Below are 20,845 nucleotides of genomic sequence, written 5' to 3' on the forward strand. Positions count from 1 at the left end.
ACTGCATTTCACTAATGCAAGTGGTTTCATTCACAAATAATTAGGAATAAATGAAATATGATCACCTCTAGGAATCATCACAGATCTTTTCATAGTTTCATGTTGACAAGATATACAAAGAAGAACATCATAAAGTTTTACAGCTCAGGTTGAAGATAATCGGGTGCTTTTTTTTCTTTCAAATAATATTTTTCTTTTAGGTACAAACTAATTCGTAAAGAACTTGTCCTTTTTTCAAGGTATTAAAAAGTATTTTGTATATTGTAATGCTTAAGAGCCTGGACTCTGGAGCCAGACCTCTTGGGTTTAAACCCTGACTGCACTACTTACTGTCTCTGTGACCTTGGACAAGTTACCTAGCATCTTAGTGCCTCCAATTTTTTTCCATTCCTAAAATAAGGATGATGTTGCTAATACTACTGTCTACCTCATAGGGTTCTTGTGAGATTAAATGACTTAACTGTATCCATAAAACAGGGCAATGCCTGCTCTCTAAAAAGTGCTGTTGGCTGTAATAAGAACAACTGAATTAGGAAGCAGCAAAGATAGTACTGAATAACTAGTACCTTAAAAAATGGCCAAATCTTAAAATCACTAAAAATGTAACAAAGGAAACTATAAAACATGCCGAATTATTATTATTTTTTTAAATGGCATTAGGAGTATGTTAGACTGGGTGTGGTGGCTCATGCCTATAATCCCAGCACTTTGTGAGGCCAAGGTGGGAGAACTGCCTGAGCTCAGGAGTTAGGTCAACACAGTGAGACCTCCTCTCAAAAATACAGCCTGGGCATACCAGCCTGGGCAACACAGTGAGACCTCCTCTCAAAAATACAGCCTGGGCATACCAGCCTGGGCAACACAGTGAGACCTCCTCTCAAAAATACAAAACTTAGCTGGGCATAGTGGCATGCACCTGTAGTCCCAGCTACTTACTCTGGCGTCAAGCATAGGAAGCTGAGGCAGGAGGATCGCTTGACCCTGGAAGGTCAAGGTGGAAGTGAATTATGATTGCACCACTGCACTCCAGTGCTGGGTAAGAAACTAAGACCCCATCTCAAAACAAACAAACAAACAAAAGAGTCTTGTTGGAAAGCTCTCCAGAATGGCGTTCAGTTTTCACCCAAGAAAGTAAATAATGATGCATAAGAGTATACTGCAGGGAAAGATGGTAGAACACAGTAGTGATTTTCCATCAGATCTCAGAAATATCTGAAAAACAGATTTGCGTTTTAAGTGTTTTGAGGATAAAAGCACTATCAAGGAACTTCACAATCATCTCACCAGACCACTACGAGCCTAAGACTGTGCATGTTCACGATTTACTTAATTAGACAACGGGGAATTCAAATTATATTTAAAAAAACAAAACAAAACAAAACAAAACAAAACAGTGACCACTTCAATGGCCTCTAGATGGTGGATTCTTAATATGGATCCTCACACTGCTGGGTGGTACCTGGATGGGCTTCACTGGATTGGAACCCCTAAAAATTACATGCAATATTCTGACAAGAGGATCCATAGATTTCTTTCAGTTTTCATACATGTTGTGACTCAGAAAAGGTTAAGAGCCTTTGTTACCACTTTAGAGTGAGATGTAGTGAGCTAAAACCCAAGAAAGTAATCTGTCCCTAACCAATTCCAGGAATTTGATGTGTTGGAAAAAATGGTGACTTTGCTACTCAGGAAGCTGGGGTAGGAGAATGGCTTGAGCCCAGGAAGTTGAGGCTGCAGTGAGCCGTGATTATAGTGCCACTACACTCCAGTACACTCCAGACTGGGTGACAGAGTGACACCCTCTTTTAAAAAACAAAAAACAAAAAAACCTCCTGAAGATTTTACCTTGAGTTATTGATAGGGAAAAGTCTCCTATTTTTCCTTCCAACTGACTATTTTTGTAGTTGAGTGACAGCTCAGACTTGCCTTGGACCCCAAGCAATTAAGCTGTCCTGATCATGTATTTTAAAATTGTGAGCATCTTTACTCAATATTACATTTAAGAACTCCTTAGCATTGTGGTCATATGAGATTGCAGACTCCACAGTTACTGATTGTAACTGTGATGGTGGGACCACAGATATTTTAAAAACAAAATTCCTGATGTTTGTGTGATGGGAGAAGTTGTGGTTGCTATGTTCTCAAATGGCCCAATCCTCTAGGATCTGTCCTCACCAACTGGCCTGACCCTAAATCAGTCAACCTTATTATATCTGATTGTAGTTTGTTTTTCATGCCAAGAGAACTTAATTTATACCAAATAACGATTATTGAAAACTGGACAGGGTACTACCAGTTCCGTCAACTTTCCTGGCAGTCTATCCAGATAACTTAGTTTTTCTGAACCCTGTGTTATGATTTAGGAGCAAGCCTCCCTGCGGTCCTCCTGCTGTAGATGAATCACCTACATTCCTGTCCAAGACTCCCCTCTCTGCTTCACACCTGATCCCATTCCCTCCCTTGACTCTAAGTTCTGGAACCAGAATGGTAATTTTTATACTAGTACTAAAGATGTCACCACAGTAAAAGCTGGAAGAATCAGAGTAAGAGGTCTAACTTATAAATCGCCCGCAGACCCAAGAAGCCAGACTCAGGATCTAGAGACAGAGGTGCAGAGAGACTCTTAATGAAGACATAAATCTCAAAGTATGACAACGTATGACTTCTGGCTTTCTGTTTTCTATTATCTGGAGAAGAAACAAAGGCTAATGGAACAGTAAATACAAAGCCCTGACTTCAAACTTCCAAGCCTCTACATCAGCAATCCGCAACCTTTTTGCTACCAGGGACCAGTTTCATGGAAGACAATTTTTCCACAGATGGTGGGGGCGGGTGGATGAAGGATGGTTTTGGGATGAAACTGTTTCACCTCAGGTCATCACGCATTAGTTCGATTCTCATGAGGAGCATGCAACCTAGATCCCTTGCATGAGCAGTTCTCAATAGGGTTCAAGCTCTTATGAGAATCTAATGCCTCCACTGATCTGACAGGAGGCGGAGCTCAGGCTGTAATGAGAGTGATGGGGAGTGGCTGTAAATACAGATGAAGCTTTGTTCTGGCTCATCTGTGCTCCTAACAGGCCACAGACAGGTACTGGTACTGGTTGGTGGCCTGGGACTTGGGGACCCCTGCTCTATATGATAGCCAGTCATTTTAAAAGCACTGTCTTTACTACTTATTTATTATATGATTATATGATTACATGTATGTAATGCCCCTTCTAAATGACTATTTTCTTCCCCAGAATTGGTTGCTGGAGTTCCAAGAGGAGCACAGAATTTTGGATATGTGAGTACTGAGAATACCTTATAGAAATAGGATATTTTCTTGTATAGATGCTCCTTGATGGAATTACATCCTGATAAACCCATCATAAATGGAAAATACTGTAAGTTAAAAACACATTTAACACACCTACCCACCAAACATCACAGCTTACGTAACCTACCTTAAACATGCTCAGAACACTCACATTAGTCCACAGTTGGATGAAAACATCTAACACAAAGCCTATCGTATAACAAAGTATTGATATCTCAGGTCAGAGTATCATATCACATATTGCTAGTCTGGGAAAAGATCAAAACTCAAAATTCAAAGTATGATTATTACAGAATGTCTATCACTTTTGAACCTTTGTCAGTTGAACCATCATAATTTAATGACCATCTGTATACTCAAATGTTTTGTTTTATGCAACTTTTAGGTCTTTTAAAACACACGGACACAGGGAGGGGAACATTACACACTGGGGCCTGTCGGGATGGAGGTGGGTAGGGGAGGGATAGCAGGGGTTTGGGGGATTGCGGAGAGGAAGCATTAGGAGAAATACCTAATGTAGATGAGAGGGGATAGATGCAGCAAACCACCACGGCATATGTATACCTATGTAACAAACCTGCATGATCCGCACATGTATCCCAGAACTTAAAATATAATTGAAAAAAAAAAAAAAAAAACCCTGGAGTTTTTTAAGGAGTTCCTCCTCATAATTCACGCTGCTTGCTTACAAAAAAGAAAGGAAAACAAGTCAGAGTAGATTTGTTCTGATCCATGTGCAGAACCAACTACGTAATTACAACAAAATGAAACACAGGTCCCTTGTTCAAAAATCATTAAAAATTTCCGAACAGCAGCAGCAGTGCATTAAACCAAGGGTGGGACCCATCTAAGCGCAGGGCCTTGTGTGACTGTGCAAGTCACAACCCACAAAGCTCATCCTACCTAGGGGCATAATCTCAGAATAATAGTGGATAATGCCATGGTTATGATGAATACCTTAATACATCTCATACAGTAGAAATAAAAGCAATTGTTATTTGCATTATTTTAATTAATTGAATTATTTGATTTAACATTAAATTTAATTAATTGTGAATTTATTATCTGTTAGTTTCCTAAGACTGCTATAACATAGAATCACAAACTGGATGGCTTTAAACCACATAAATTCATTCACTCACCGTTCTGGAGGTCAGAAGTCTGACATCAAGTTGTGGGCAGAACCATGTTCTCACCAGAGCATCTGTGATAGGAGGCTTCTATCATAGATGGCCCCTTTCAGCCTCTGACGGTCCCTCACATTGCTTGGCTTGTGGCAACATCCCACCAGTCTCTGCCTCCATCCCTGTGTGGCCTTCTGCCCTCTATGTCTACATGTGTCTTCTCCTTTTATAAGGACATTAGTTGTCCTTATAAAATGATGACATCAGTTGTCCTTATAAAAATGATGACACCAGTCATCAAATTTACAGCTTACCAGATGATTTCATCTTGAGATCCTTAACTGATTTCATTGGCAAATACCTTAATTCCAAATAAAGTCACATTCTGACGTTCTGGGTAGACATGAATATTGGGGCAATATCGTTCAAACCCATTACAATGAAATTAGAAAAAGCAACTAAATAGATCTCATGAAAGAAAAGCATATTTGAAATAAAGTTCATCATTTACAAAAGTATCTAGCAAGCATTGTGGTTGGCTAAGTAGAATTAAAAGGAATATTTTTGCCATGTGGATAGCATGACAAAATTTTAAAATCTAATTTTTCTTGCAAAGAACCGTAATTATCCATTTATAATAGCAACAGAAATGGATTTAGCCAAAAATCCTCATTAAATCAACTATCAAGTTAATTGCCCTCAATATTCCTGAATTCAACTTTTATTGCTCCAGCTCAGATGAATAAGCATACATTTTGTCTAAAAGCATCCCAGACTTAACCATAAACAGAAAGTTCATTTAGCTTTTTTTTTTTTAAATAAGATCATTCGGTGGGCTTCTGTTTTTGTTTTACATTTAGCTAACCACTTATCACACTTTACAAAAAAAATTTAAATGATTCAAGTTGTAATTTTTTTAAATGGCTCCAATTCTATGTCAAATGGTATAACCTGTTTAATTTCTATGATTTCAGGTCTCAATCATTAACTCTACAGATATGACCTTTATTCAGAATTTCACTGGCGAACAGGTAGAAACATTTTTTTCTTTTTTAAAAAAAATTATTTATTTAACTTTAGGTGCATACTAAATATTTCCAGATGTTTTAATGAATACCAGTTAGAATGGCGATCATTAAAAAATCTGGAAACATTTTAATACCAAATAAGTAAAATCACTCTGAGTTACTAGCAGACTATAATGTTCTTATCAGTTATTCATCCATTCAACAATTATTTAATGAGCAGCTACTATGTACTGGAAACTGTCCTAGGCACTAGGAATGCAAGCATGTGTCAGGCAGATCCTACCTAGCTCTCAGGCAGCAGTGAGTGGCAGGGGAGGGAGGGGAAGGGACAGTTTATTAACAAGCAAATAAATGTTCATGATAATTTCAGATTGTGAACCATGATTCAAAGAAAATAAAACTGAGCGATATAAGCTGGGAGGGAGGTGTCAAAAAAGCCCTTAGATGGGGTGATCAGGGAGGCCTCTGAGATGGCAGTGTCTGGGCGGAGATGTGAATGACAAGACAGAGCCAACGATGCCATCTTATCTAGAGCCTTCCAGGCAAGGGAAGGCTAATATGAACGCTTTCTAACAAGAGCCAGCGGGATATGTGGGAAGAGCAGAGCGAAGGTCATAGGCTCTGTAAGCAAGAGAGACGTAGGAGCTGAGGACGGGGTGCCGGGGGCTACTCAAGGGAGACTGGTTGGGAAGGTGGGCCGTGTTTGGGACTAGGGATTCTTTTCTAAGAACAATGGGAAGCAGTTCTGTATTAAATTAATCTTTCAATAGTCTATAAATGCCTGAAGGTGTTGATGTAAGATATGGGAAGAAGGTCACTGTAAAAAGGGCCTGGACTTCTGCAGGGAACAGATCAGACTTCCAGTTGCCATCACACCACTCATGAACCACGTGAGACCACAGGAAAATCACCTGACCTCTTTGAGCCTCTTTGCAAAATAAGAATAAAATGTTTCTCTTTCAAGCTCCCTTTAAGAATGAAATAAATCAAGGATTGTAGATTACTTAGAAGATTTCCTGGCATATAACAACTCCGCAACAAATGTTAATTCCTTTCCATCCCATTTCCTGTCTCCTTCCTTTTGATTAAATGAAAGCTACTAAATTCCCATGTGCCACTAAATCTTCTATAATTTGAGATGCATCCAAATACGTGTACTATTGCATATCTAGTTCAGTAATATAGAGATTCAGTTCTCCATGTTTGAATGCAGGACAAATCTAAAACAAAGGAAATCCTTGTGTTTGTAACTTACATGTGACTACAAACTATACACTTCATGTAAAACTACATATGTACAAAACTGTGAAAGTAATAAATTTAAAATTAACCATGTTAATTTGAAGAGTAGAGAAAATCGATTGTCTGGAGAAACAAAATCAATTCACAACTGGCTTCCCTTAGATGGAAGTACCAATTCAGTATTTAAAGAAATGTGGCTCATACCTGTAATCCCAGCAGTGTGGAAGGCCGAGGCAGGAGGATCGCTTGAGGACCAGGAGTTCATGACCAGCCTGGGCAACATAGTGAGACTGCTGTGTCTGAAAAAAAAAAAAGAAAGAAAGAAAGAAAGAAAGAAGCAAGTTTTAAATACAAAATGATTTTGACATCTTTTTGCTATAATTTGGGGTTTTAGTCTATCACTCTGAAATTTTCAACAAAGCATTTTACATCTCCTGATATTCTTTTGGAAGATTTGGAGAAGTAAGACTTCAGTTGAATAGATACTGAACAACTATTTCAAACAACTGTTTCTAAGTGGTGGTAATTACTAAGCAAATGAGAATCGAGCAATGCTTCTCTTTGCCCAGATCTGTTATTGCAGTCCTTTATTATTAGAAACTTTTTAAACATTGCTACATTTAGCCTTTCTATAACTTCTTGTCATCAATCCCACCCAGTTCTGTCATCCTGAACCTTAGAAGCTAATACATAAATGGGGACATTCCTCGGAGTGAAGGCCACATACCACAGCAAAAAAAAAAAAAAAAAAAAAAAAAAAAAAAAAAAAAAGAATTTCACTGTGTATGTTTGTAACAGAGAAAAGAGGTGTGAGAATTGACTTGATCCATGCCACTTGCCGACTCACGTATTTATTTTCTCTGCAAAGAGCATTTGGCACCTGGCACCTACTTTGATCCGGACACTGCTCAGAAAGTTCAAATAGAGCAGTAAACCACACAGACCAAAGCCTCTGCACCCTGGTGAACACGCTTTCTAAGGGATTGTATGTTCATTACATGAGGACATGATGGAAAACTATGTCATCTAAAACACTGCCTGGCACACTATGGAAACAAAATTGGCAAGCTGGAACTATGGGTCAAATCTGATGAGAGTATAAATCCTGAAAAGATTATATAAATTCAAAAACGTAGGTTTAAAAAAAATACTTCTGGCCGGGCGCGGTGGCTCAAGCTTGTAATCCCAGCACTTTGGGAGGCCGAGGCAGGTGGATCACGAGGTCGAGAGATTGAGACCATCCTGGTCAACATGGTGAAACCCCGTCTCTACTAAAAATACAAAAAATTAGCTGGGCATGGTGGCGCGTGCCTGTAATCCCAGCTACTCAGGAGGCTGAGGCAGGAGAATTGCCTGAACCCAGGAGGCGGAGATTGTGGTGAGCCGAGATCGCACCACTACACTCCAGCCTGGGTAACAAGAGCGAAACTCCGTCTCAAAAAAAAAAAAAAAAAAAAAAAAACTTCTGAGATAATATGCAGAGAGGCCAGGCACGGTGGCTCACACCTATAATCCCAGCACTTTGGGAGGCCAAGCGGGTGGATCACCTGAGGTCAGGCATCACCTGAGCTGGGCATGGTAGTGGGTACCTGTAATCCCAGCTACTTGGGAGGCTGAGGCAGGAGAATCGCCTAAACCCGGGAGGTGGAGGTTGCAGTGAGCCAAGATTGCACCACTGCACTCCAGCCTGGGCAACAAGAGTGAAACTCCATCTCAAAAAATATACAAAATAAAAATAAAATGTGGGGAGACTGGTACACTACGTACACTCATGGAAAAGATTTAGGAGCTTTTGTTGACTATGAGCACAATACAAATTGATACTGAGACATGGGTTTCCCCAACGTATAAACTTGTAATGCTTCCTCCGACGCAGGAAACGCAAATCCTACCTAACTCTTCTCTTATCATCAGTGCACTCGCAAGTGTCATTGGTGTTTTGGCACCACACATCATCTGTCTAAGACAGAGAAGTCAGATGGTGAACCAAGTGAAAATATTTTCTTTTCTTTGAGACAGGACCTTTCTCTGTCACCCAGGCTGCAGTGTAGTTGCATAATCTCAGATCACTGCAGCTGCAGCCATGACCTCCCCCAGCTCAGGCAATCCTCCCACCTCAGCCTCCCAAGTAGCTGGGACTACACATGCCACCACGCCCTGCTAACTGTGTTTTATTTTTGGTAGAGATGTGGTCTCACCATGTTGCCCAGGTTGGTCTTGAACTCCTGGACTCAAGCGACCCTCCTGCCTGGGCCTCCCAGAGTGCTGGGATTACCAACATGAGCCACCACACCTGGCCTGAAGATATTTTCATACAACATCATATGGAAGTGGAATTAGATTCATTCTGTGAGATTCGAGATTGCAAAACTTGGTGGGATTAAGTGCTAGAAGTCATGGAAGGGCCAAATTTAGCAGTGAACATTCTGATAGTTGCGTCCACAAATTAAATGGGCTGATTGTTGAACATCCGCAGAGGATGTCCAAGCGGATGTCAGAGTTATTCTGGGGAAAATTATTCACTGGGGCAGGGGTTAGACTAAATAACTCAAGGACCTTGGCCATGTCCAAGAGTCTATGAATTTAAAAGCAAAAAATGCACCACAATGAGATGAATCTTTCAGGGATAATGGAAACATAACTACAAAAATGACTTTTTGGACATAAAATGTCATCTCCTGGTTTTCCTTTGCAGATGGCATCTTATTTTGGATATACCGTGGTCATATCAGATGTAAACAGCGATGGGTAAGTTTCTAGACTTCCCGCATATATAATACGCTATATTCATCCATAAAGATGTTGTATATTCCCTTCACAAAATATGTCCTTCCTTACTGCCTCAACAAGATAGAGGCTCTCTTGTTCTCAACTTTTTTTTGGTTCACGACAAGAGGATGCATCTATTAAACAATTCTCTGTCATCCGATTTTGTCTTTACTGAGATTTTCCACATCTGCTGCTTCTAGAAGAGGACTATTTTATTTCGTTTTAATTTTACAAAGCCTACAGCCATTCAAAATCCATAGCCATTGAGGACATTCATCTATCTCTCTTCACTTTTAGAACGTTTCCCCAGCATGTGATACATTCACAAAACGTTTGCACATAAATGGATCTTTTTTTACATTGCTTTAAAAATGTATTACACTATCAACACCCATGGAAAAGATGAAATTATAATGTTATTTTTTAGATTTCAGTGGTAAAATTACAGTTGAATACGGACCAAACAGCAAGGTAAATTTTGGTTGTGTTTAAGTCATTATTTCAAAAATAAATTATGATTAAACACCCCTTTGATTCACTAACAGCACCTGACAGGTAAATTAATGAAACATTAAATAAAAAACCATTAGAATGAGATATATTACTTATCCACCCCAAAATATTACTGGGTCACCCATCATGTGCCAGGCTTTGTTTTGGTGCCCAGAATACACAGAAGACAGATGGAGTTCCTCAGGGAGCTCACATTTTCACAGAAAGCAAATATCTGAAGAATCCTTACTATGTTCTAGGCAGTGGGTTAAGTACTTTAGATCTATCTTTGCTAGATATTTTCTGTGGCCTTCAAATAGCTATCAATTGACTTTATTTATTTTGTCGTGGCATTTAATTGGAGATAAATTTCATACCTGTTGGGAAATATCTTTCTATTATTCCTTCGTTGAATATAAACTTCTCAAGCATCTACTATGCACTAGCAGGCACTGTTCTAGGTGCAGAGAAACCCCTAACTTCATGAAAGCTATACTAGAGTTAGGAAGGTTGGCACTACAAAAATTAACCGAGTAAAGAGTATGTTAGATAGTTATAAGTATTATGGAGACAATAAAACAAAAGGGCTGAAAGCAACCAAGTAGATGAATACATAAACTCTGATACATCCTTATAATTGAATTTTACTCAGTGCTAAAAAGAAATGAGCTATCAATTCATTAAAACACACAGAAGGGCTGAGCGCAATGGTTCATGCCTGTAATCCCAGCAGTTTGGAAGGCTGAGGCAGGTCGATCACCTGAGGTCAGGAGTTCGAGGCCAGCCTGGCCAACGCCATCTCTACTAAAAATGCAAAAATTAGCCGGGCATGATGGCGGGTACCTGTAGTCTTAGCTACTTGGGAGACTGAGGCAGGATAATTGCTTGAACCCGGGAGGCAGAGGTTGCAGTGAGCCAAGATTTCATCATTGCATTCCACCCTGGGCGACAGAGTGAGACTCTGTCTCAACACACACACACACACACACACACACACACACCCCTAACTGCATGTTGCAAAGTGAAAGATGCCAGTCTGAAAGATCTGCATTCTATGTTATTCCAGTTCTATGACATTCTGGAAGAGGCAACACTATAAAGATAGTAACAAGGCCATGTTTCCCAGGGGTTCTGAAGGAGAAAGTTATCAACAGGTGAAGCACAGGGGATTTTTAGGGAGTGAATTTTAGTGGATAAGTGTCCTTATTATATATTTGTTAAAACCCATAGAAGGTTTGATACCAAGAGTGAATTCAGTGTAAACCATGGCCTTGGCTGACAATGACGTATGAATGTAGGCTCATTGACTGGAACGAACATGCGCCTCTGGTGGGGGATGTGACAGTGTGGAATTTTGTAGGGTAAGAAGAGGGTAACGGGAGAACTCTATACTTTCTGCTCAAATTTGCTTTGAATCTAAATAATCTAAGACTGCTCTAAAACATAAAGTCTGTTAAATAAACTTGTTAAAATAGAGAGGAGAGATAGGGAGTATCTGAAGGGATGGAATCCCCAATTGGGTAAATTGTGAAGGTCTAACATTCCAGCTGAAGGGTCGGGCACAGTGGCTCATGCCTGTAATCCTAGCACTTTGGGAGGCTGAGGCAGTGGATCACCTGAGATCAAGAGTTCGAGACCAGCCTGGCCAACATAGTGAAACCCCATCTCTACTAAAAATACAAAATTAGCCAGGCATGGTGGCTGGCACCTGTAATTCCAGCTACTTAGAAGACTGAGGCAAGAGAATCGCCTGAACCCAGGAGGCAGAGGGTGCAATGAGCCAACATTGTGCCACTGTAGTCCAGCCTGGGCTACAAGATCAAATCTCCGTCTCAAAAAAAAAAAAAAAAAAAAAAAAAAGATTTCAGCTGAGGAAACACCTAAAGGAGGTGAGGACCAGCCGTGGTGATGTAAGCGGGAGGAAGGAGTGTTCCCTGTGGAAGAGCAAAAGGTGCGTATTCCCTGAGTGGGGAGCTCCAAGCATATTCAAGAACCAGTGGAGAGGCATGAAGACTGAACCGTGGGGAGCTGGATCATGAAGGTGTGCAAGTCACCGCATTTACTCCAAGATACCACACACGGCGCCACACAAACTCTCCCACGGAGTACAACGAGTCCACTTCCAAGAGGGCCAAACATCCTGTGAGCCACGGGGATTCCAGGTGAGCAGTACCTGCCCAGGCTTCAGTGTGATCAGCTGTGCTCCGTCTACCAGTTCTAGATGGCCACGGAGCCTTCTGGAAGCCTCCTGCCATGCACCAGGGGAGGCAGGACAGCGGCTTGGAGGGCAGTGCAATGACTCTGTATGCACAACAGCAGTGGCGGGAGATGGCAGCTTGCACTCTGCATGTATTTCGAAGTTATAGTTGAATCCCAATCTTATCCTGAAAGCAGTTAATTTAAAAATAAATTGCCTTCATCTTCAGATATCTAAGTTGTAAAAATAAAGTAGCCATTAGGACTGTCAGTCAGGATTTCCAACTTAGGTGGACTGTAAATGTAATTAAAGCCTTTTAGTCATTTGGAAAGAAAACAGCTGAAGAAGGACTTGAAGGCAAACCTAGCATGCTGTCCAGATTTCTTGAGTGCATGCTACAGGGGAAAGAAAAGACCCCACTGCGGCCTTTCAGATATGCACAGACACGTTTCTCCCCGCAGACGGTCACATACAAGCACCAGGGGCTTTTTCCCTGCTATACGGATCCACTCCATGGGTTCTCTTCCACGGCCCATTCCTGTTTTGAATCCTTGGGACTTTTCCCAAGTTTCACCTTATGCCCTGCAGGGCACCCTGTTCTTCCTGGAAACATGCGTAGTCTATAGTAAAGTTTTGTGACAACGTTTATAGTACTTTTTTTTTGTTATGTTAAAAAAATTTTTTTGAGAAAAGGACCTCATTGGCTTCCTGTTAATCAAAACACGGTAGTAACAAACACAGGACTTTTTACTTTTTGAGATGGAGTCTTGTTCTCTCGCCTAGTCTGGAGTGCAGTGGCACAATCTTGGCTCACTGCAACCTCTGCCTCCCGGGTTCAGGAAATTCTCCTGCCTCAGCCTCCTGAGTAGCTGGGATTACAGGTGCTGGCCACCACACTTGGCTAATTTTTTTGTATTTTTAGTAGAGATGGGGTTTCACTGTGTTAGCCAGGATGGTCTGGATCTCCTGACCTCATGATCCACTGGCCTCAGTCTCCCAAAGTGCTGGGATTACAGGTATGAGCCACTGTGCCCAGCCCAGACTTTTCTTAAGTAATAATTTCTTCTTTCTTGATGTTCTTAAAAGTTGCTATGCATATTGTTTTTTTTATTATGTAGTATTTTCTGAATTCTTTAGACTGCATTGAAGAATATTTCCATTAACTTACTAATGCCATTCATAAACTGTCCACAGATTCTCAGTATATCATTTGCTGTTTTAAGTTACTTACATGCTATGTAAATTCAACGTCCTATTTTAAGTATGCTCTGGAAGTAATTGAGATTGGCCAGAGAAAGATGCCAGATAACCACTCAAGTGAAGTCTGAAATTACAATAATGATGATATCTACAAGATATTTCACTGGGTCTAAAAAACTCACTTGGCTAGATCATTGCTCATGGTTCAGAAGTGAGGACTCCCCTGTGCACACACATTTATGGGCTTGAACCAGACTCTCCTTTCCCCAAGCCAGAGATAATTAAGTATATTTATGCAGGAGGCTCTCTAGTGAACATTCTTGGAAAACACATATTCCTTGAAAACTAGTCAACAGAAACAAGATCCCTAAAAATGCTCCAAAATCTCAACATCAGGGAAAAGTAAAATGACAGTGTCAATAAGTAAAGTGACCAAATAAGTTAACTAGTGGAAATTTTCCCCGCTATTTTTCTGTTAAGAAAAATCTCCCAGTATGATGGACTGGACTGCCAACATTTCATCTCAACAGTTGTGTACATGCTGGTTGATGGTTAAAACTGTCAAGCCTGTGACAGTGTTGAAAATATAAACAAGCTGGGGAAATTATCTTCAGTTTTGGTATCTTAAGACTTCCAGCACTACAGATTCTGTCAGTGTAAGCTTTGTTAGGAATTTCTGGACAAACCTGTTAAAAACAAATGGATGATAGTTTTTATCTCGTGCCCAAGCAAGCACATATGTTTTTTTTCTTATGGCTTTTGAGCCTTATAATAGTTATACTGCTTCAGAAATTCACTGAATTACAATTTAATCCATTGGATACTTTCTATAAGACTGTTGTTTCTAACCTCTGCCAGACCAAAAGGAGCCAAATTTAAACAGATTCTTAGCAGTTAACTTGAGAACAATTTACAGAAAAATGTTTCAAAGCAAACAGCTTAGGGAACTATATTTTTATGCTAGATTTAGTCCAAGTATGTTCATTCATATAGGATGTATCATTATGATTGAATTAGGTAGAAAAATCTAAAAAAAATCAACCATAAAAAGGTTATAAATTAATTTCTGTAATGTAACTGAAGTGATGTTAGTTCTTGCTTATCAGTTAGGTTGATTTGATATCTACTATATAGTCCACTAATGTGTATTCTTTTAATAACTAAATTCTGAATATTAGTCATGGGCATTAGCAGGCAAAGTGTACTAATGGGAAAAAAAAAAAGAAACAGAAAAGTTCTATGTTAAAGCAATATATAGCTTAGCCTGTTTTCTGTTGCTGTAACTGAATACCTGAGACTGGATGATTTATAAAGAAAAAAATGTATTTCTTATACTTCTGGAGGCTAGAAGTCCAAGGTCAAGGGGCTGCATCTGCTCCCACTTCATTCCTGCCTTTTGATATTAATTATATTAAATATGTATATGAGACACTTGATATGGAATCTGTTATTTATATTTGTTATTTATACATATTAATATATTATTGATTTTATTATACATGTATCAATGTTATTGATATAGCTTAATTTTTAGATATAATATATAATATAGTGTTTTAAATCTATATAATATACTGAATTTATATAATTTTATATATTTCTTACATTTAAAATGTTAATATATATTGTTATATAATTTTATACATATTTTTTCTTCATATGATTATATAAATTTATAATAATACTAACATATAATGCTAAATTATATTCATAATATTTCAATCAGTTTGCTTGGCAGATTTCACCATATTACCTAATCTACATAGACATAAAAGTCAAATGCAAATATATATTCCTGTCTCAGGTCACCCTTCAGATTACTGCATCTGCCAAGACAGGGTATCTGCAGGCACTCTTTATTGGAGACTATAAATTTAGATCAAATTATATATATATATATACACACACACACACACACACACACACACACACACACACTTTTTTTTTTGGTTGGTCACTTAAATTTTTAAAATAAAAATTACAGTTATACATTTTCTTAAAAATCAAATCTCTTAGAAGGCTCAAGGTGACGGTTCTCATTTTAGTCCTCTTCCTGCCCATCTGGTTCTGTGAAGGAAACACCTGTAACCACTCTTTTATTTTTTTCTCCAGGTGGTTATATCTTTCTCTCAAAATAATTTGCTTGAACATCTCTTAAATTTTTTTTAACCTTAAAAATTACATATTAGTTTTTTGCTATAATTTACAAATCCAAAGAATATACATTTTTATTTGGGCTGCGAAGTTGTTTGCTATGTTTCTAGCCAGCTTGATACACCTGTCTACTCTCTGCTTTATTTAAATTGAGCTAACAAAGGAAAGAGAAGGACAAAATTGATTTTAAACATGATTACTGCATAAAAACTGAGTAATTTAAATGTATAGTTATATTAATTGCAGACAAACTCTAATTTATTTTTACAAAAAGCTATTTTGTTCTTTCTTGATATGTTTTCTTTGTATAACTACAGTTTCTGGAAACGTACTAAGAAGCTGAAAATGGTGAAATATCTGTGGTTTTTTTAAAAGCAGACATTTTTAACATAGCTAAAATGTTCCGTGTGAAAATTTAACAACTCTTATTTTCTTACAGCTTTCTATTCCATAGACATAAAGCAGTAAAAGAAATATAATGATTGTAAAATGACCCTCAGAAGAGGAAAAATACCAATGGAAATGTACCAGTCTAGTTGATTACAAATACACCCCAAATGACTCTCCTGCCTGCCAGTGTGCTGAACTGCTTTCTTTGTTCCTTGCAGACTGGATGACATCCTGGTTGGGGCACCTCTCTTTATGGAACGTGAATTTGAGAGTAACCCCAGAGAAGTAGGGCAAATCTACCTGTATTTGCAAGTGAGCTCTCTCCTCTTCAGAGACCCCCAGATTCTCACTGGCACAGAGACTTTTGGGAGATTCGGTAGTGCTATGGCGCATTTAGGAGACCTGAACCAAGACGGATACAATGGTAAGTTAAACCAAAGTGTGGGAGCCATTTATGTGTCGTCACCATTGCGTAAAGGAAACAATGCCTGTTTTAAAGTATTCAATATGGTGTGTGTGGGTACAGTTATTACTGATTTTTAATAAACTATCACAAATCTCAAGGCAGCTTTAAGTTTATACATTTCAACTAACATAAATATTACATGGAAACTTCCCTTTCCACCTTTCTGAAAATTTTTTTTTCAAATGTCACAAGATTACAATGTAACACAGACCTCAAAGGATCCACCCGCCTTGGCCTCCCAAAGTTCTGGGATTACCAGTGTGAGCCACCATGCCCGCCCAGCCAGGCTTGTAGTTCTTTAGGTTCGAATTTATGAAACCTGTCCAAGTACCCTCTCCTCAGAAAAACACAGTTCACACAAAATTTTGCATACATTTTCAGAACCTTTAAGTTAAGAACCAAGGTATAGTGGGTTTCTTGATTAAAGTCAAGGAAGTAACAGGATCTTGCTCTAACAAAGTAGACTGGGAAGTATTCACATCAGATTAGTATCGATTAGTATATTTGGCAAATGTTACTGTGCTCTTACACATTCTTTGATAAAACAGTTCTCAGTAGCATATGGTTAGTCATTTTTAAAGTACCATAAAACAATACTTGTAAAAAGCTTATGGCTCCAAGGCTGGGCATGGTGGCTTACACCTGGAATCGTAGCACTTTGGGAGACTGAGGTGGGTGGATCACAAGGTCAGGAGTTCGGGACCAGCCTGGCCAACACAGTGGAACCCTGTCTCTGCTAAAAATAGAAAATTAGCCAGGCGTGGTGGCATGTGCCTGTAGTCCCAGCTACTTGGGAAGCAGAGGTAAGAGAATCGCTTGAACCTGGGAGGTAGAATCTGCAGTAAGCTGAGATCATGCTACTGCACTCCAGCCTGGGCAACAGAGCAAGACTCCATCTCAAAAATATAAATGATTCTCTATATAGCATTTATTGCTTTTGATAATTTCTTGATTATTTCTCCATTCAAATTGTCAATTACCTGTACTAGAATATAAGCTTCCTAAAAGCAGGAGCTTTAAGTGTCTAATTTGCTGTTGTACCTACTACAACCAGCACATAGTAGGCTCTTAATAAATATTTGTTGGATGGATAAAGGCAATAAATAATTTGTCATTACAGCAGTCATTCTTAAATGACTTTAAAGGATTTTCATGGAAAACATAATAAGCCCTTTAGACTTTTTGATACTGCTCTTTTAATATCCTAAACTCTATTTCTAAACAATTCTTCTGTACTTAAAAAAGAAACGTCTCTATGGCCAGACACACTGGCTCATGCCTTTAATCCCAACCCTTTGGGAGGCTGAGGTGGGGTGATCACTCAGGGCCAGGAATTCCAGACCATTCTGGACCAACATAGCAAGGCCCCATCTCTCAAAAAAAAAAAAAAAATTAAAAAGTAGCTGGACATGGTGGTGTGCACCTGTAATCCCAGCTCCTGGGAAAGTTGGGGGAGGCGGAGCACTTGAGTCCAGGAGTTTGGGGCTGCAGCGAGCCATGATCCCACCACTGCACTCCGGCTTGGGTGACAGAGTGAGGTCCTATCTCTAAAATGAATAGATGAAGAAGTAAATACGTACATACATACACACATAAACGATGCTTTTCTGTCTCTGTTTTCAGACATTGCCGTTGGCGTGCCCTTTGCAGGCAAGGATCAAAGAGGCGAAGTGCTCATTTATAACGGGAACAAGGGCGGCTTAAACACCAAGCCCTCCCAAGTGCTGCAAGGAGTGTGGACCTCACAGGCTGTCCCTTCTGGATTTGGCTTTACTTTAAGAGGAGATTCAGACATAGACAAGAATGATTACCCAGGTATGGTCTTCTTTCTTTTCCCACATGACAGTCTACGTCCTGAAAAGAGTCCATTCTCTGGAAAACGCATCATGCGAAGGCAGTTCTCCTACAGATGAGGCTGAAGCTTAAGTGTGGCCCAGGTTCCTTTAATATATGATTCCAGAGTGACTTTCATGAGAATTTGAAGAAAGATAAACACACACACTTCCCTCTCCTGTCAAGAGAAAAATGACAGAAAGGCAAAATGGCTTAAAAATCTGCATTGTAGGTAAAACTTGTCAACTTCACAACCCATGTTTTCATTTGAAACTCCTCAAAACCACGGCCTGCCCTGACACAGACAGCTTTCATCCTTTATGGAGCAATTTGTTTTAATGCTTTTGAGCTCATAGCACCTATTATAGTATGAACCTCAGCATTTCTGTCATAAAGCTCATGTTTTTAAAGCACAAACATCTTCCTGCTTGGCCCGTCCGTCACAGCAGCTCAAGCTTGTAATCTCAGTATTTGGGAAGCCGAGATGGGTGGATCACTTGAAGTCAGGAGTTGGGATCAGCTGGCCAACATAGTAAAACCCCATCTCTACTAATAATACGAAAATTAGCTGGGCATGGTGGTGGGCATCTGTAGTCCCAGTTACTTGGGAGGCTGAGGCATGAGAATCTCTTGAACCTGGGAAGTGGAGGCTGCAGTGAGCCGAGATAGCACCACTGCACTTGAGCCTGAGCAACAGAGTGAGACTGTGTCTCAAAAAATACACATCTTCATATATTTATTTATATAATATATATTATATAAAATAGTATATATTATATATAAATAAAATATGTTTTATATATAACATGCATAATATATAATATATATATACATATCTTCCAGCCACATTTTGTGGTTTTCCAAAGATACATTTTAAAGTGGAGAAAAAAGAACTGGTTCATTATAGGAATCATAAACTATTTTTTTTTTTTGAGATGGAGTCTCACTCTGTCACCAGGTGGAATACAGTGGTGTGATCTCAGCTCACTGCAACCTCCACCTCCCAGATTCAAGCGATTCTCCTGCCTCAGTCTCCTGAGTAGCTGGGACTACAGGTGCATACCACCATGCCTGGTTAGTTTTTTGTATTTTAGTAGAGACGGAGTTTCACCATATTGACCAAGATGGTCTCGATCTCCTGACCTTCTGATCCACCTACCTCGGCCTCCCAAAGTGCTAGGATTACAGGCATGAGACGGCACCTGGCCCATAAACTGTTCTTGATTTACCTAATTCATATTGAAGGCACATGGAGAGCCATAAAGCACAGATAATTTATGTTTTGTGCGTGCTATATGAAGACATGGATTTGTCTTAAAAGCTGATTTCACTATTCAGAGTTTTAAGCTGAGAACATCAGACTTCGTGGTTTTATGGTTTTTCATTTTTGTTATTTTAAGATGGTTTCAATAAGTACTTAGAAATCATTAATAGTTAAATGACAGCTTCAACTATTTATGAAAACCCTGTCTCTTTCCACCAGTCTCTCCCCTAACTGGGAATTTTCCATATGTAGAACTATTTTTTTGTTTGGGGCAGTAGTGCAATAAGCTCACTGCCTAAATAGACATCATTAATTTTAGGCCTTTGGCTTTGCCTCCCCTGGGGTTAGACAAAAACGATACTGTAACGTATTCTTATAAATTTGCCATAAACCTTTCATGACACTAATGGAGATGTCATAGCAGGCTCCAAGTGGCTTTGGTATTATATCGTATGCTAATGCTTTCTACCTGTGGCAATTTCGAGAACATCCAGTTAAATTTATTTTCTTAGGTTACATTATGCTAATCAATGGTGCTTAGTTGTTGTTATGGTGGGAGGTTTGTGTACATAATACATCCGAATTTAAAATAATTGAAGAATCTAGGTCCCTTATGTAATTCCCACCCTAAAATGTCAGGGTGATTAATGAAATTCAGTTCCTGCGTTGCCTTTTAGGTAAACAATTAGAAAATTATTGCTATTTATTATGGTAGTCGTAGGTTTCCTTCCTATCCTTAGTACCAGGGAACTTGACAGAAAGGCTGTGCATTCGATGAAGCAAAGGAAATAGAGGATGTATCCATCACATGGTCAGCCCATCAACTTCCTCTGAAGGCTAAACATATCCCAAACGAGAGCCAGGAAGGAGAGTGGCATGAATCAACTTTTCTCCCCAGGAATGTTCCCTTTAGGAAGAAAAAATTAAAAGCAGCAGGAAAAGGAAAAGAAGCTGAAGTCTGTGCAATGTTAATAATTGATTATCTTTTTTTTTTTTTTTTTTTTGAGACAGAGTCTTGCTCTGTCATTTCCCGAGTTCAAGTGATTCTTCTGCCTCAGCTTCCCAAGCAGCTGGGACTCCAGGCACATGCCACCATGGCCAGCTAATTTCTGTATTTTTAGTAGAGACGGGGTTTCACCATACTGGCCAGGCTGGTCTCGGACTCCTGACCTCGTGATCCACCCACCTCAGCCTCCCAAAGTGCTAGAATTACAGTAGTGAGCCACCAGGCTGGACTTTTTATATTTTTTTTGAGACAGAGTGTAGTGGCACAATCTTGGCTCACTGCAACCTCCGCCTCCCAGGTTCAAACAATTCTCCTGCCTCAGCTTCCCAAGTAGCTGGGACTAGAGGCACCCGCTACC

General features: G+C 39.4%; 1 protein-coding gene across 1 annotated transcript in view; it reads left to right on the forward strand.

Moving 5' to 3' along the window:
• Nucleotides 1-20,845, forward strand: part of ITGA8 (integrin subunit alpha 8) — a 186,224-nt gene that overhangs the window by 52,095 nt on the left and 113,284 nt on the right. The window contains exons 9-13 of the mRNA XM_003930633.4: nt 3,246-3,289; nt 5,421-5,477; nt 9,412-9,464; nt 16,137-16,342; nt 18,008-18,199. Of these exons, the coding sequence (XP_003930682.1) occupies nt 3,246-3,289; nt 5,421-5,477; nt 9,412-9,464; nt 16,137-16,342; nt 18,008-18,199 (552 nt within the window). The remainder of the gene's footprint in view (nt 1-3,245; nt 3,290-5,420; nt 5,478-9,411; nt 9,465-16,136; nt 16,343-18,007; nt 18,200-20,845) is intronic.

This window comes from Saimiri boliviensis, chromosome 8 (genome assembly GCF_048565385.1).
Source record: "Saimiri boliviensis isolate mSaiBol1 chromosome 8, mSaiBol1.pri, whole genome shotgun sequence".
NCBI classification, from domain to species: domain Eukaryota; kingdom Metazoa; phylum Chordata; class Mammalia; order Primates; family Cebidae; genus Saimiri; species Saimiri boliviensis.